Source organism: Myotis lucifugus, unplaced genomic scaffold (genome assembly GCF_000147115.1).
Source record: "Myotis lucifugus unplaced genomic scaffold, Myoluc2.0 scaffold_31, whole genome shotgun sequence".
Classification (NCBI taxonomy): domain Eukaryota; kingdom Metazoa; phylum Chordata; class Mammalia; order Chiroptera; family Vespertilionidae; genus Myotis; species Myotis lucifugus.
In genome coordinates this window covers 3,875,383-3,892,985 of record NW_005871079.1, presented here as the reverse complement: position 1 = coordinate 3,892,985, position 17,603 = coordinate 3,875,383, and the positions used below count along the sequence as shown (strand labels likewise).

Here is a 17,603-nt window from a genome sequence, read left to right as displayed (position 1 = left end):
GGTCAAAGACTTATCTAATACATGTACTTTCCTTTCCTTTGAAGATGAAGATTATAATTTGGCAGGTGGGTGCCCAGTTAATTTCTGATATGTCTATTACATATGTTTATGATCTTTTTTTTGGATACTTGAGTATGCTCATATTTTAGATAAGCCCCTGACAATAAATTATTCGTTTATTTTACAGAAAGACTGTGATATGGAGCGGGGCCCTGATGAGAAGCTAGATGAAAACCATCACTTTGTTGTCAGGAGTGGTCCCCAGACCCTTCCCTTGACCAGGAAGGTCTATGAGTTCTACAGCGCTCCAATTGTCAAGTTTTGGTTTTATACGGTTGGTTTCATCGTAACAATTTATGATGGTTAATCCCTAATGTTAACATTGGTGATATGCCTGATTTGTCAACTTGTGATAAAATCTAGAATTGCAGTAAAAAAAGGGGGTGGGGAGGAAGGACCAAAGAGTAGAAAAGAAGATTGGAGGGAGGTGGGTAAAAGTTAGCACAGAGCTCTCCCACTTTGGGAGTGAGGGAACAAGCATGTTCTTTCTCAAGTGCTGAGTGCGTCCCATTGGCAGGCCGGGACTGAGCATGTCAAGCTTAGTGGCACAATACGATTAACCACGGTGGCGAGGTGGATTCTTTTCCCCAGCTGGAGCAAAAAAGTCAGCAGTTCAGTCGATTTTTTCCCTGTAGGAATAGTGTGTAATCTAGAAAATGCAAGTGTGGTTTTTTTTTCCTTCAAGACATGCTTGTAAATATATAGAGAACAGTAAAAGTGTAGAAGGTTAATTGTATGAACAAATACAAAACCTGTTATGGATGACAGAGATACAGAGAAAGCCTGACCTGTACTTTCAATGTATTGATTGCTTTTAACTTTTACTTAATAGCATTATTTTTCTAATGCTTATTTATACATAAATTGCTCATGGCCAAAATTTAAAACATTTGAATTGGGACTGTAAAAGGATATTTGCCTTAATGTGTTATATTTCAAAATCTTTTTTTTAAAATTTTAATCTTTTTTTAAATTAAATTTAATTTTTTTATTTTTTATTTTTATTTATTTATTTATTTTTTGCTTAAAGTATTATATTTCAAAATCTTTACTTGCTCAACTGCACATGGATTTTATATAATTATTGAGTAAGGACATAACTCTGAATGACTTTCATCTGTTTTTCAAAGTCAAATCTCTTTCAAATGGTATTTCACCATTTTTGTGAATATGAAATAAAATATCCCAGAGACTCTGATAGTAGCTCTGAGAGAATTTTAACCATAGCCACATCATTGGAGAAAGAGTATTCAAATATTTCTTTCCTTAGAAATTCACAGCTTACGAACTCTTAGAGACAGGAGCAAAGCAAATAGAACAACAACAAAAAAACTGCTAACAAATAGAACAAATAAGCCAGCCACATCTTCCCACCATAACCAATGGTGAGCACGGGAATTTTATTCTTGGCTGTCAGGTTGCTATGCTAGGTTACAGCGTGTGTGCTTTATTCAAACAGTGTCTTGTTATAAATGTTATGATGAAAAAGCAAAAATGTAAACATTTTTACATATTTTTTAAAAACTTGGAAGAGAAAGAGTCAGAAGCAATACCACCAATATCACAATCAACAGTATCTGACCACCATGAAATAATGACTAAAATGTAAAAAATAACTGCTTGATAGAACAAATTTATTATCTTACATCCCTAAGAGGTCATCAAACATATTCAGACTTGGAGACAGAGACCCAGCGAAATATAGAATTAATAGACTTTACCTTAACTTTAATAGGCATTTCTACTATAGCTCTTGAGCTCATAGGCAGTAATATCATAGGCCTGCCTAAAATACCACCTATTGTATATACCAGCGGTTCTCAGCTGGTGGGTCGAGACCCCTTTGGCGGTCGAACGACCCTTTCACAGGGGTTGCCTAAGACCATCCTGCATATCAGATATTTACATTACGATTCATAACAGTAGCAACATTACAGTTATGAAGTAGCAACGAAAATAATTTTATGGTTGGGTCACAACATGAGGAACTGTATTTAAAGGGCCAGAAGGTTGAGAACCACTGGTATATACTATCACTATTGTAAATCAAAAGTGGTTTCAACTGTTCTCTATGTAGAACTAAACTTAGAAGACTGATAAAGCTTAGGTGGAGCTACTAGTAAAAAAGATATTATAAATAGGGATGTAAGTTAAAAATAGGATGATTCTTGTGAGATGAACAAACACCCACATACACCCATTTTTCTCTCTACTTATCTGGGATTTTTAATATAAGTGTTGATCAGTTAGCATTGTGTATTGTCTCTGAAGCTATATAAAGGGCTGCCCCATCTCATTGTTAGTGATCATAGCAATTTTCTGGTAGGCAATTTGGTAACGTGTCAGTTTTAAATGTGTGTGCTCAGCTCTTTTACTTCTGGGAATATATATTAAGGTAAAATGTTGGAAAAGATTACAAAGCTCTTATCACTAGTACATATGTATGTGTGTGTTTACTGTATTTTAATTTTTTGAAGAGTTTGGAAATCTATGTTTAATATACCCAGTTAGTAATTAAACATATTCTTGAATGTCTACCATTGTGTCAGGTCAAGTGCTGAAATCAAAAACATCAACAGTCTTTAATGTAATTAAAGCTGGACAATACTTTTCCACTAACCGGAATGTTTTAATCAACATAAAGTAAAACTCCCAGCAGTAGTAAATGCCATGATGTATTATATTTGGAAATAGGCACATACTGACACTACTCATTTGGTGTGGTTGGCATACACGCATTTTCTATATTTAAATGGAGGGGAAGGTGTGTGAGTCAGTCTGGGCTTGCTGTTAGCCTGAAAATGCCCATTCTGGAATGTGCAGTGTTCCAGAAATTCTGGTCAGAAGCTCACAGGACAAGACAGTGACCCCTTCCCATGCATTTGAAAACAATGACTTTCACACCTGTCACTTAATCCTAGAATAGATAGCTGGATTCTTGTGTTTTCCTCGATGTTAGGTTATCAATAACCAGAGGGTGGTCCCGGTTGTATTTTCACGTTATCTCATTGAAGGTCCCATGTGTGTATCTGCCCAGCTCAGCCCATGTCTGCTCGGCCTCCTCTATTACGACCATGACTCACGTCCAGGGAATGTGTGTCCCCCTCACAGATGGCGTATCTGGCGTTCCTCATGCTGTTCACTTTCACTGTGTTGGTGGAGATGCAGCCTCAGCCCAGTGTGCAGGAGTGGCTCGTTATCATTTACATCTTCACCAACGCCATTGAGAAAGTCAGGGAGGTGAGCTGCCCCTTCTCCCCTTGTCTTCTGCATCCCTCTGCTAGAGGTGTTCTGGGCTCTGGTGAGGAACATGGACAGGTCAGGGGTGAGAGGCAGACAGACAGTGCTGATTCTGATTTGTGTGCTGCAGGGAGGGTATTTAGGGAAAAATCTCTGATTGCAAACCTTTGTCCTAGCCAAATGCTTTCTTTTGGTTGCTGTTCTTTGAAAGTAGTTGTTTTCAAGGACATCTTAGTGTGTCTATCACTAAGATGCTATTTAATTTTTATTAGACCGTCCAACTTTTTGATTTCCCGAAAATGTATGGTTGTTTTTTTTTTTTTGTAAGATTGATTGTTCATAGCCTAGCATTACTTGCTTATTATCAGTTCATTACAGAGTGGCACGTAAATGGTCAAAGTTGAACAAAGGTAAAGAATTCATTTATAGTTTTCAAAAGATTCTGCTAAATACCTTTGAAAATTGAAGCTGAAAATCCTTCTAGGGCAAGTAGTCCAAGAAACAAAACAAGATGAAATTTTTGTTTTTAGTTTGCAGTGAGTCACTTAAAAAGAGAGAGAGAATATTCCCATTCAGTTATCACTGCAATCACATAGAGCTATAACTTAGACTGTTTTAGATATCAATGTATATGTACCTCTATGCCTGTGCATTTACATACATTGATTTTCTCTTAGAGCTAATGTGACCAACGTTATATACTAAGAAAATACATTCTTTTTTTTTAAAAATATATTTTATTGATTTTTTACAGAGAGGAAGGGAGAGAGATAGAGAGTTAGAAACATCGATCAGCTGCCTCCTGCACATCTCCTACTGGGGATGTGCCCGCAACCCAGGTACATGCCCTTGACCGGAATCGAACCCGGGACCTTTCAGTCCGCAGGCTGACACTCTATCCACTGAGCCAAACTGGTTTCGGCAGAAAATACATTCTGAGTAATCATACTTATATAGTCTGCTAGTTACTATTGGGTTCATAGGTTTTAGAAAACAATTCAGGAAAAAAACGTTATCTGAATTCTACCCTTTTTATGCTTCTGGGAAAATAGGTTTATTTTACATTTCAGTTTGATCTTCTGTTGCAGGGTAATTTCTTATAATAGTGAGTTCTAATATCACATTCTGAGTAATTTTTCAACAACTCACTAGAGAGCAGTAGTAGGACCAGATTACAGAATTCCTTGGTTTCAAAACAGTCTTCTTTGTGCTGTACTGTATCTCATGAAATGGAATTGCAGCTATATAGATCCATTGCAATGTTAAGTTCTAAAATGTCTAGGTGTTTCCCTGTGTTAGTTTAGGAATAATGAAAGCTAGAAACACTACCTTTTTAAAAAACAAACAAAAAAACCTTCTGTTTGGGGTTTCAAATAGCTGGCTATCTGTAACAGTGACATTAAAATATATTTATAGAGTCGTTTAAATAATTATCCAAGGCTAACTTAAGTCTCCAAAATCCTCTTGTGATCTTTTTTTTTTTTTTTTGGCAGCATTTAAATTACTGTCTAAAACAGAGGTTCTCAACCTGTGGGTCGCGACCCCTTTGGGGGTTGAACGACTCTTTCACAAGGGGTCGCCTAAGACCATCAGAAAACACATATATAATTACATATTGTTTTTGTGATTAATCACTATGCTTTAATTATGTTCAATTTGTAACAATGAAATTGGGGGTCACCACAACATGAGGAACTGTATTAAAGGGTCATTAGGAAGGTTGAGAACCACTGGTCTAAATGAAGCAGTTGATACATTAAAGAAGATGATATTGATGAGAGTCTTGAATTATACCATGCACTAAGTTTCCCCTGTTTGTTCTCCTTTTAGGTCTGTAGTTCAGAACCTGAAAAGTTTACTCAAAAGGTAAAGGTATGGATTAGTGAGTACTGGAACCTCATGGAAACTGTGGCTACTGGCCTGTTTTTGGTTGGTTTTGGCCTGCGGTGGGGTAACCCTCCTCTGCACACAGCGGGAAGGCTCATCTACTGCATTGACATCATATTCTGGTTCTCACGACTCCTAGACTTCTTCGCTGTGAACCAACATGCAGGTCCATATGTGACCATGATTGCAAAAATGGTGAGTACTGCCTGCTTGTGTATTCTGGTGCTCTTTTCAATGCTTTTGCCTGCTTTCATGGTTCACATTCAATAGTTTAAGTTTTGAAATTACTTATAGAGGCACAGAAAATAAGATCATTTCATCACTGCTTTCTTATAACCACAAACTCATACAGAGTGGGGCAAAAGTGGGTTTACAGTTATGAGTACACGATGCACAGAATTTATTCTTGTATTATTATTTGTTAACTAGAGGTCCAGTGCACAAAATTCGTGCACCGGGGAAGGGGGGTGTCCCTCAGCCCAGCCTGCACCCTCTTTAATCCAGGACCCCTCAGGGGATGTCTGACTGCCTGTGGGATGGGGCCTAAATGGGCAGTCAGACATCCCTCTTGCAATCTGGGACTGCTGGCTCCTAACTGCTTGCCTGCCTGCCTGCCTGCTCGCCCCTAACCACTCTTGCCGGCCTGGTCGCCTCCTTACTGCCCCCTTGCCAGCCTGGTCGCCCCCTAACTGCCCCCCTGCCGGCCTGGTTGCCCCCTAACTGATCCCCTGCCAGCCTGGTTGCCCCTAACTGGTCCCCTGCTGGCCTGGTTGCCCCCTAACTGCCCCCCTGCCAGTCTGGTCACCCCCTAACTACTCCCCTGCTGGCCTGGTTGTCCCCTAACTGCCCCCCTGCCATCCTGGTCACCCCCTAATTGCTGCCAGCCTGCCTGATCTCCCCTAACCACTCTAACTGCCTGCCTGATCACCCCTAACTGCCTGGAAGGAAGTCAAACGTCCAGAAGATATACAGTTGACCTGGTATAATTAGCATATTCCCCTTTTATTAGTATAGATCATTGTATTATTTTTTATATGAACTCTTATAAACCTACTTTTGCCCACACCTGTATTTAACAAATGTCCTTAGAGAATTGTGGAAATAAAAAAACCCCCACATTTTACTAATTTGAGTATCCCTATTTTTTTTTCTTTTTCTAACTTCTGGCCCAGTGGGTGAAAAGTTGGATATTCGCTAGTCACAAGCTGTTCACATCTCATTACTTCTTAAGAAAAGAAGCACGATTCTCTACCACTAGCAAATTTATGCTATTCCATAGGCCATGTTGACATGAGACACATAACTGTGCAGGAAAAACAAAGTGGTTTAGCCAAAGGAAAGCCAGCTGTGCATGGATTAGGGCATTTTGGTCAATGACTAGACAGTCCTATTATTGGCAGGTATAATCATGATGGTTGCTAGTGTTTTATTTGTTTTACTATAAATTTCAAATCTGTGGTAAAATTCTTGTGCGGTCCTATTTTGCAGACAGCAAACATGTTCTACATTGTGATCATAATGGCCATAGTCCTGCTGAGCTTCGGAGTGGCACGCAAGGCCATCCTTTCGCCCCAGGAGCCCCCGTCTTGGAGCCTCGCGCGGGACATTGTGTTCGAGCCGTACTGGATGATGTACGGAGAAGTCTACGCGTCAGAAATAGATGGTGCGTGGCAGAGTTCATCAGCCACAGAATTGAACTTTTGTAGATGCTCAGAGTAAAATAAAAATCTGGAAAGTAATCACCTGAATCTTAAAAAATATAAAAAATGTATGGTATTCTGCTAAGTTAATGTGCTAAATATTTACTTAGAATCATAGGGCTGTGATTCATCTTATCTCCTTCTTTTAAATGCTATTTTTTTTTTTTTGTAGTTTGTTCAAACAAGACGTCCTGCCCTCCTGGTTCTTTTCTTACTCCGTTTCTCCAAGCTGTCTACCTCTTTGTGCAATATATCATCATGGTGAACCTGTTAATTGCTTTCTTCAAGTAGGTTATTTTAATTAAATATGGTTATTTTGTTGAAATAAAGATGGGAGCAGGTATTTGGGGTAGATTCACATATATTTTGAGTGTGTAACCTTTGGTTTTTGTGTGACCCGTATTTCAAAATATGGGCATGAAACTACTCTTAGGAAGGCAGTAGAGCATGAGAAGAGAAAAACAATAAATGGAAGTAAATAAAAGTGGGGTGAAAGGAATTATGCATTGTAATGAAGTAATAATTAGAATCATGGAAGAATCACAGTTGGTGAGGTTGACAGATGGCTAAGGAGTACTTGATGTCCTTTTTCACTTGGCTCCCAATGTGTCTCATACTGTTTTCTTCTATCACTTTTCACTTACAGTCTCCTTTTCTGGGTCATCTTCTCCTTAACCTTTTAACATTAGAAGCATTAGAAGGTCCCTGGGGGCAGACCTTGCTTGTCTTTTTGTGTGTGTGTGTGTGTGTGTGTGTGTGTGTGTGTGTGTGTGTGTGTCAGGAGTGGGATTTGCTTGTCTTTTGTTCACGCTTTGTTTGGTGATCTTGATCAGTTTCCTGCATATGCTGAGAAATCCTTATTTATATCTCTAGCCCCATCCCCCCCCCCCCCCCTTGAACTTCAGTCCTGTAGATCCAACTGCCCCTTTCGTGGCCAGGCAAGTATATGATAGACTTCTAAAAATTGTAACGTTCAAATTCTTGATCTCCCCTCTTTCCCGACATGTACCCATTTTACTTGTAGTCTTTCCCAAATTTATGAGGAAGACCACAGGTTTCTGTCAGACTTCCATCGTTTCACTTGTTCAGACCAAAAACCTTGGATTCATTCTCAATGCCTCTAGTACTTTCAACTGAAACCTGTCAGGAATGCCTGTTGACTCTACCTTCAAATAGATCATCAATCCAGCCACCTCTCACTACCCCACTGCTATCATAGAGCCTCCTAATTTATTCATCTGCTTCTGTGGTGGCCCTATATTTTATTATCAACACAGTGACCCTTTACAAACATATATCAAATGATGTCACTCCTCTGCTCCAAATTGTTTAATGGCTCCCCATTTCCCTCTGGGTAAAAGCTGAAGTTCCTACCATGACCTAGAGGACTCCCTGTGATTTGACTTCCCTTCTACCTTTCAAATCACACATCACACTATCTTCCCCTCATCCATTTCTCTCCAACGACATTGGCTCCTCAGCAACACAGGCGTGTCTACATTTGCTGTTCCCTCTGTGTGGAATGCTCTTCCCAGGCATCAGTGTGGTTCATTCCCTCACTCCTTCTCAAGTCTTTGCTCAAATGTCCCCTTTTAACTTAGGTCTAATCTAAGGATGATATTTACAAGTGCAGCCCCCTTTCCTTCAATTGTCTCCTTGGCATGTCTGCTCCTCCTTACTCTTCGTTTTTCTTACCCACTTATATAACATAGACAAATATATTTTATAATTTATGTATTGTATTTTTATGTCTATCTGTCTTCTCAGATAGACATAAAGCTCATCAAGGACAAGTTGGTGTTCTTGTTTGCTTGAATTTATCCCAAGTACTGAAGATATGAGAAAAGGGAAATCAATGTATAAAATGTAAGTAAAGAAAGTAGAGAAGATAAAGGCTAGAGGGAGGCAAAATAAATGAGAAAAAATGAGTTGCATGTAATGGGAAGGAAATACCTTCCTGCTTTTTACAAGATTATATGATAGCTATTATCACTTGTAGCTCCAGCATTTCATGAACTTTAAAACTTATTGGTGATTAGTAATTATTGCTATATTTTGATATATCAAGTAATATTAAGAGAAGGGCATTAGATTTTTATTTCTCAAAAACATCAGGTGTCAAGAGAGGTTGAGAATCCTCACATGAACCAATTTCCTCACTTTAGAGATGAACACAATTGAGGACCAAGAATGCTGAGAAAGCCAAGATCTGACTACTTGGGGCCCTTCCCACATTCTTTGTACCTATAATTAATGACCAAGAATCTGAAATACACTGTGGCTATCTTTACCTGCAGCTGGGCAGACCGTAGTCAAACCTGGAATGGCAGTAGCATGTAATCTGGTGGTTCTCAGACTTGATCATGCAGGAGAATCACCTGAAGGGCTTGCTGAGCTACAAGTTGCTATGATGCTCACGCTGGAGTTCCCAATTCCATAGTTCTGGAATAGGGCCCACGAATTTACATTTCTGACAAGTTTTTAGGTGACGCTGTTGCTTCTGGTTCAGGGACCACACTTTGAGAACTATTAAAACCCAGTCATCCGTTTTCTTCATCTACTTTATGGACTCTACTTTATGAAATGTCCCCATCCTCTTATCCTAAGCTGGCTTTCTCCTTTTCTTTAGTATTACATATATATATATATCTATATAAATATAGATATATAGATATATAGATCTATCTATCTATATATATATATATATATATATATATATATATATATATATATAAAATTTTATATTAGCCTAAGTGCAATGTTAAGATGGACATTCTGTTGTGCTATAGCCTCCTCACATTATAGACTTAAAGCCGAGTAGTTAAAGATGATATATTATCTAGAATAACTGAATAACTACTATACCACTACAACTTTTATTGAAAGTTTTATAATATGAATATATTTTTTGCACTGTCGGCATATTATAATTGATTTAATTAAAGGGAAAATCCAAGGTGACCTACCAATAAGCAATTACTTTTATTGTAAAGTTCATCTAAATAATATATCTAGCTTCTAAATACAGACTTATTGATTTATTTTAGGATGAATTGATGCTTTTTCTCTGTCTCTTCTTCTTAATATTGTGTTGTCTGGGTGCCTTAAGTAGGCTTATTCTAGCAGTTCTCACATCTGACTTTAGGAGAATCTCTTCATAAGGTTGCTTATATAGGAACATTACAGCTGTTTACCATGAATGATGAATTATGGACTGAAAGGAGCTTATATGAGAAGGGATGGTGAACCAAGAATAGTGTTAAGTTCCAGAGGGCAGTTTCTGTTTATTGCATTTGTAATGTTAGCATTTTCTTCATTTTGATTGTATTTTCTAACTTTGTTTTTTGATTCTTACTAGCATGATTTATTGTAGAAGGTGATTAATGTATTTTGTTGGGTGCAAGAAGAATTAGAAATGCAATGGATATTATTTTCATTGGCTAGCTGCTGGTAATGTGTCGGGTGAATCAATCATAAAATTTGATTGAAAAATAAAGAAAAAAATCTGTTCTATTTCAGGGTTCTATATTAAAACATTGTCCCTCTCTTTCTACAACTTACAGTAATGTTTATGTAGATATGAAATCCATTTCAAATAAACTGTGGAAGTACAATCGCTATCGCTACATCATGACCTACCACGAGAAGCCATGGCTGCCCCCACCGTTCATCCTGCTGAGCCATGTTGGCCTCTTCCTTCGCCGCCTTTGCCATCATCAAGCTCCAAGTGACCAAGAAGAGGGTGATGTTGGATTAAGTAAGTTTTCATTGATGAGACAGGAGGAAGAGAGTAGGGAGTGGAGATCCAAGGTGTAGGCACACCAGAGCATTGCCAGTGAAATTCAGGGCACAGGATGGAAGGCTCTGGGGAGTCACTGACACCAGAGTGTCAGCTGAAGAGCTGGGTCTAGGGAAACACATTGTGGTTGTGTGATCATAGTGCCTTTTGATTAACTGATACTTTGAAAGAATGGAATAGGTAGGAACAGAATCTCTGTTTGAATGTGTAAAGGCTTTATGTTTTTACACAGGTGTTATTTATGGAATACCTGTGTTTTCTCTGCTGACCTGGAAATTCATGGTCTAAGGAAAATCGATAAAGAAGACATTTTGTTTAACTTATTTACCAGTCATAATTCTCTTGTTCTGAGCATGGAGGTGCTTCTGAATAGATGTTTGACATCTCCAAGTACTACCACTCAGGATACAGAAGAATGGGCTCTCTCTCTCTCTCTCTCTCTCTCTGCAAAGCTTATGTCTACATATTTTGAGATTTCCCTAGTTCATTTTGCTAAACCATATCTTGGCTGCATGCTATGACTGTCATACTAATTCTCACAAGAGAACATTCCTTATTGTGATTTTACAGATCTTCTGTAGTTCCTCTCAAGCAATCCCACAATTGATACCAGGTCCATTTCTAGATAATTCTGGAGAGGAAATAGGTGGCATAAATCCACAATCCTTTATCACAAATTGCAAATCCAAAGTACCTCTGAAAATGGGAGGTCTTTTTTCTTCGTAGGTTGTGGGAAGACTCATTTGGGTAAAAGTTGCTTAGAAGACTAATGTGAACCCACTTATTCTCTTTACCCCTGTAGTGTGAATATTCATCAATTTTGCTGCAGAAATAGTCATGTGTTTGATTGTAGGGACTACTCTAAGTGTTTTACTCATTTGTGGAATATATGCTTTTTTTACTTTCCTAAAACTAGAAACAGAATTCTAAACACTAAAACACACCTGGTTCCAGGAGTTTCAGATAGGAGGTTGCTCATTTCATTGAGTCCTTAGGGGGACAGGTGTTACTGCAGGGTTGACAGGGTGTTATTCTTTTGTTCCTGGTTGTTGGTTATGTGAAGTATTTTTCCTCTCGAGTCACGTTGGAGATTTCTTTTTCTTTTCCATTCCCCCACCAGAGATTCAATCTTTGTAAGGAATTCAAAGACAATTGAAGTGAATTTAAAGGCTTATAATTATACTGTAATTCTTAGGCTTTTAATAGAGCTCCATCCCAGTCATTGGCTGCAGAACGGTCACAACCTAATAGATTGTGAACCACTTGAGAGATCCTGGAATTAACTAGGATTTGGTCAGATTTCCTAGCACCATACCTGGGTTCAGCTGGGTCTGGGCTTATCGGATGAATCTGGTATAAAACTCAAGTAAATTTTCTCTTCACTCCAAGCTCTGGAAAAGTCCTAAATTTTGTGAGATTGCTTCCACTCCTCTGTATTGAGGATCAAGATGTGTGCATATGGGGCAGCAGTGCCACCTGGCGGACAGTTCCAAGAACGCTCCACATGCCACCATTGGCACCGGTTACTGGAATTGCTCGGTGGATTGCTTGCTCTCAGGAATGCACAGGAGTTTCAAGTCATGACAGTTGTAAAGTTTCTTGTTCATAGGAGAGTCTTTAATGCAAACAGATATTGAGAGTTGGGGAGATAATGGATTTTTTTTAAATATTTGAATCTTCCACGCCATGAAATCAGAAAACATTATGCACTTGGATATTGTTTTCTTTTAGCTGTGTTTTTCAATTTGAAGTTCATATGTTTGTCTCTTATTATATGGGAAAATAATGGAATACTTTCACTTCTAATAAATTCTGGAGAACTCTGATGGTTCTTTGTTTCTCTAGTTTAAGTGAAATGATTGAAGGAAGAGACCCTTCCACTTTTACCCCTTTTCAACACCATTTTTGTGTTTTCTAAGTGCTGGAAACTTGCTCAAAAGATGTATTTTTTCTGGTTAGGTCAGAGTGACAGCCAAGTTTGTAGACTGAATGACTGTTGAAGTTTGATGTAGAGTTGCATCACCAAATGCTGTCTGTGTCAGGGAGGGGGGTTAGCCTCCATCGGTGACTGACGGATAGTAAGGTATCTTTTTCCAATAGAATTTAGTATATGCACACTCAGTCTAAGAAGGTCGAGCTTTCTTACACTTACAGATTAATTTCAGATAAAGGCTTTGTCTTTTAGCCTTGATTTTAACCTTTGTCTTTTAGCCTTGATTTTAACCTGTAGCTTATTTATTGTCCTTTTGAATGATAAAACAGTTGGCAGGGAAGAAAAGGACCATCCGTTTTGGGGGAGTCAAAATTTATACATGGATTTTCCACTGAGCAGAAGTGAATTTTTGTTGATGTGTAAAAACATTCTAACCTACTAAAATATTGAAGAGGAAGTGTCTGTTCTCTATGAGTCATCTTCAGATTCCCATGCCCGTTAATAGGACAAACAGGAAAGACCAGACATACGTTTCCAGCTGTTCCTATATCCTGTATCCCCATTAATACAAGGAATACAGTCTGACAAGGCAGCAAAGTTTTACCATACAAGCTACAGTTTATCAAATTACAGCACAAGTAGAAGAAAAGCCGCTCACACACTGTATCAGAATCCTATTAAAGGTGAATCATGATTATTTTTGTGTAACATACTTATTTTCACAGAACTCTACCTGAGTAAGGAGGATCTGAAAAAACTTCACGATTTTGAAGAACAGTGTGTGGAAAAGTATTTCCATGAGAAGACGGAAGGTCTGAATTGTAGTTGTGAGGAACGAATCCGAGTGACAGCAGAAAGGTAAAAGATGAATGTATTTTCCATCCCCAAACTACCACCCAAACCTGATTCTACTAGAATGTCTAAAAGGGTACAAAGATCTACTTTCGAAACGCAGAGGTTTGGATTCTCTAAAATGTTCTCTAGTAACATATAATGTTTATGTAATTGATGTCTGTTTATTAAATCTAGTTACTGGACGTGAATGGTGAATAAGAGACAAGAGTCCCTACCTCCATAGGACTTACATACTAGTGTGTGCATGTGGAGGAGTGAGGGGGTGGAGGAGAAAAAAATAAAGGAAACACATAAAAGAAATATGTAATTTAATGTTCAGCAGTAAAAGAGCCATGAAGAAAGTTACAGTACTATTATAAAGGAACTAGAGGCCCAGCGTGCGAAATTGCGTGAGACCCCAGACCCACCGTACCACTGTGGGGGTGGGACCCCAGTGTCTGCCGTGCTGCCACCCACCACATGAGGCGGGACGACAGCCCCGCCGTGCCAGCGAGACCCATCAATGCACCTCCTAGTGACCAGTTGTTTGGTCGTTATGGCGTTACGGCATTACGGTGTTATGGCCACGGGCTTTTTATATATATAGATGGAAAACGATGGTGGCAAGGGGTCTGTCAGAGTTGAGGGGTGGGTTGGGCAGTTTTGGGCAGCCTGGTGCAGGCAGGTCACTCTGAGGTGGGTGAGGGGAGAGACTGAGGGCGGTGGGCCAGGCAGAGACACCTGGTGGCATGGTGCACCTGGTTGAAGGAGCAGCAAATGCAGGCGCCTGAGGCAGCAGCAAGGGTGTCCGGGGGCTGCAGGGAGGTCCGGAGGAGGTCCAGTGTACCATGCTGGTTGCATGGAGAGTCATGAGGATCTCAGGGTGCCTGACCAGCAGTTAGCTGTGCAGTGGAATTGAGAAGAAGTGGAGACAGCAATTACAGCTTTTGTGGAAAGGTTTACTGTGAAGGGAAGCAAGGAGGGATTTGGGGACACAGTAAAGTTCTTTTCTTTTGTTTCATGTGATAACAGTAGGGTGGATGGTCTTGGAAATGATCCACCAGCAAGGAGAAGCTGCAGGAGGAGTGGGGAGGTGATTTGCTAACATGGAATCCTGGGGAAGGGGTTTCATGGAGGAGCAGGCCAGGAGAGAACGTGGCCAGTGTGAAGGAGATGCATGGGTTAGGAACACGGATCTCACAGTAACGTGACCAGCTGAGAGCGCCTGTGGGCATGTGTGCTTTGGGGGGGACAGTGCAGGGAGTCCATTCAGAGGTTTGAGGAGAGAGGAGATGTGTTGCAAGAGTGAACACATTCAGAAACTAGTAGGATCCAAACTATTGTGGATGTACTGCTAATTGTGGGTACCCAGCGTTGGGTTAAAATAGGGAGACGGCATGCATTGGCATGCATTTAAAAAAAAATAGGTTTTTATTGATTTCTGAGAGAGGAAGAGAGAGAGGGAGAGAGGAATAGAAACATCAATGATGAGAGAGAATCATTAATCAGCTGCTCCTGCACACCCCCTAGTGGGGATCGAGACAGCAACCAGGGCATGTGCCCTGATCAGGAATTGAATCGTGACTTCCTGGTTCATAGGTCAACACTCAACCACTGAACAACACTGGCCAGAACTGCTCTTGTAACTGGAAGCAGATCAACAGAAGTTAAATGTGTTTCTTCATTGTGTGTGTGTGTGTGTGTGTGTGTGTGTGTGTGTGTGTGTGAATCCTTACCTGAGGATATTTTTTTCATAGAAGGGAGGGTGGAAGGGAGGGAGCAAAAGGGGGGGGGGAGAGAGAGAGAGAGAGAGAGAGAGAGAGAGAGAGAGAGAGAGAGAGAGAGAAAGAAACATCAATGTGATTGGTTGCCTCCCGCACGCACTACAACCAGGGATCCAACCATAACCTTTTGGTGTATGGGATGACACTCCAACCAACTGAGCCACCTGTCCAGGGCTCCTGATTTTTTTTTTTCTTGGGATCAAATAGAGAAGGATTAGAAGGTAGATGGATATGTAGCTTCTGGAAAATATTTTAGATGCTTTCAAGGATTCTACAATGTAATTAGGAAGCTCTAATTTAACTTCAACACATAATCAATGTTCCCTCTTGATAGTGCTATTTTACCAACCTGCTTTTACACGATTATTTTTGTTGAGGTCATTTCAGGGAGCTCAAAAATGAGGTGGGGGAGGGAGGGAGGGAAGAATATTTTTCTCAGGTAGCGGAACAGTCATTTGCAGAGGGAGGGCAAGGAGATCAGGAGGCTATCTGCTTGTTTGCCCACCTTGAGAGCAGAGATCAGCCTTGTCCTTACAGAATGAAGTGAGCTGTGAAAGTGGAAAAGGAGAACATATTAGGTCTGTTTTATGTCTTACTTTCTCTATGTGGAATGCTGGCTGCCTATTGACGTAGTGGTATAAGTCAGCATTTCCCTTTCTGCGCTGTGCAGTAAGATGTTCATTAGGTATTTCTGCATAGGAAGCATGTTTGGTCCATTGTATTTGGGAAATGCTACATTTTTTAGAAAGTTCACACACTAACATAAAGTGCGTTGTGACTCAGTAGAGTTACAGGTTGAGCAGGTCTGTCATTATTTGGCTGTGAAACTGTATTGAGGAACATTTGTGACCAAACACCTCCCAGCATGGGAAACATGGGTGTAATTCACTTAGCACTTCATGGGACTCCAGGAGCCCCCAGAGAACTTTGCCTGGATCCCAGCTGAGTTGCTGAGAGGTGCAGGGGCACAATGGTTCATGCCATTGAATGCGGAGTAGGACTCTGTCACCGATCACGTGACTGGCCATGTGACCTGTCCTCTTTTCACGAAAGGGATAATAGTGATGACTACCTTATAGGGTTGGTATGTGGATTAAATAAGAGAATAGTGTAGAGCCTTTGGAAAATGCCTGGCACGTAATGACCACTCACTGAAGATTACAGTTGTCATAATGACTATAATTATACCTGTTATAATATCATTTTAAAATATTTTGTCCAAAGGCCCACCGTAAAACAAGAACCCATCCTGGTCTCCCCTCCATCCTCAAACCTTGCACAGGGGAAACGAAAATGATAAGAATGTGCTTCATGTGTCAGAATGACTGAAAGGATAGATTAAATTAATGTAGCTCACGGTTGAGGAATATAATTAAAATATGTTTCATAGGACATAATGCTTTAGAAAATAAGTGCCTGTAAAAGCCAGAGGACCCGATTTGAGGGTGACCAGGTTATTTGTCTAACAGGTCTGTATTGTAGCACGTTACCTGTTGCTGTGAATGGTTGCTGGTTTCTATTGTGTCCATGCAATGTGGCTGCTGCTAATGGCACTTAATGAGTCTCCATTACTGCTGTTCAGACTGTACTGGTTTTGAATTAGATGAAACAGTGCACTGGATGGGAAGCTCTAATTAAGCATATTTGGAGGGGAATATACATATATTTTGTGCTCTTTCCCTCATCAGCGTTGCCAATTCTAGTTTTGCAGGTTCCAGAAGGTCAGGAAGCATTTATTAAGCCTCTATTGAGTTGTAGAAGTTGAATTCTATGGCAGACACAAGAAGAGAAGGTGCCACCCACATAGACGATAACAAAAATGGAAAATGCCACCCTCGTTATTATTTATTTCTTATGTGCAAAGCTGCCAGAGAGAAGAAATGGGAGATTGCTCAACCATGGGACTTGAGGGGCTCTTGAGAGGGGATGTGTAATACTATTTTGATACAGCTCTTCACGGACTAATCACAGCTTCTCCCAGTCTCCAAATAAGACTGGGGACCATTTTGTGTTTCTGCATAGGGTCATATCAGCCATGACACTGTTGGTTGGATTCCCTGTCTTACTGTTTTTACTTTATTCCTGTTTCTCAAAGATTTTCATTATTGAGAAATTGGAAAGCTTACTCCCTCCTCCAAATAAAATAATAAAATGGGGGTGGGGGTGAGGAGAAAGAACAATGTCATAAGCCAGAGTCCACTGTGAAAAGTTTGGTCTCTTTCCATTTCGCCTTCTCTATGCTTTTAGTTAAAACTATACGTTTGTATTTTGTTCCCCGCTTCAAGCTTATACATCAAAAACATTTCTTGAATTGGTTAACCAGTCTTTGTAAACATATTTTAACTTTTATTTTCTCTACTTACAAA

At 39.8% G+C, this 17,603-nt stretch overlaps 1 protein-coding gene across 19 annotated transcripts in view; it reads left to right on the top strand.

The window, feature by feature from the left end:
* Positions 1-17,603, top strand: part of TRPM6 (transient receptor potential cation channel subfamily M member 6) — a 121,737-nt gene that overhangs the window by 60,372 nt on the left and 43,762 nt on the right. For all 19 annotated transcript variants that reach the window (XR_002828733.1, XR_002828738.1, XR_002828737.1 and 16 more), the window contains 7 exons: positions 188-334; positions 3,172-3,300; positions 5,131-5,382; positions 6,676-6,850; positions 7,060-7,174; positions 10,451-10,644; positions 13,345-13,477. Coding sequence is in view for 12 of the 19 variants with exons in the window: in XM_023752366.1 (XP_023608134.1) it covers positions 188-334; positions 3,172-3,300; positions 5,131-5,382; positions 6,676-6,850; positions 7,060-7,174; positions 10,451-10,644; positions 13,345-13,477 (1,145 nt within the window). In the remaining 7 variants the exon portion in view is untranslated. The remainder of the gene's footprint in view (positions 1-187; positions 335-3,171; positions 3,301-5,130; positions 5,383-6,675; positions 6,851-7,059; positions 7,175-10,450; positions 10,645-13,344; positions 13,478-17,603) is intronic.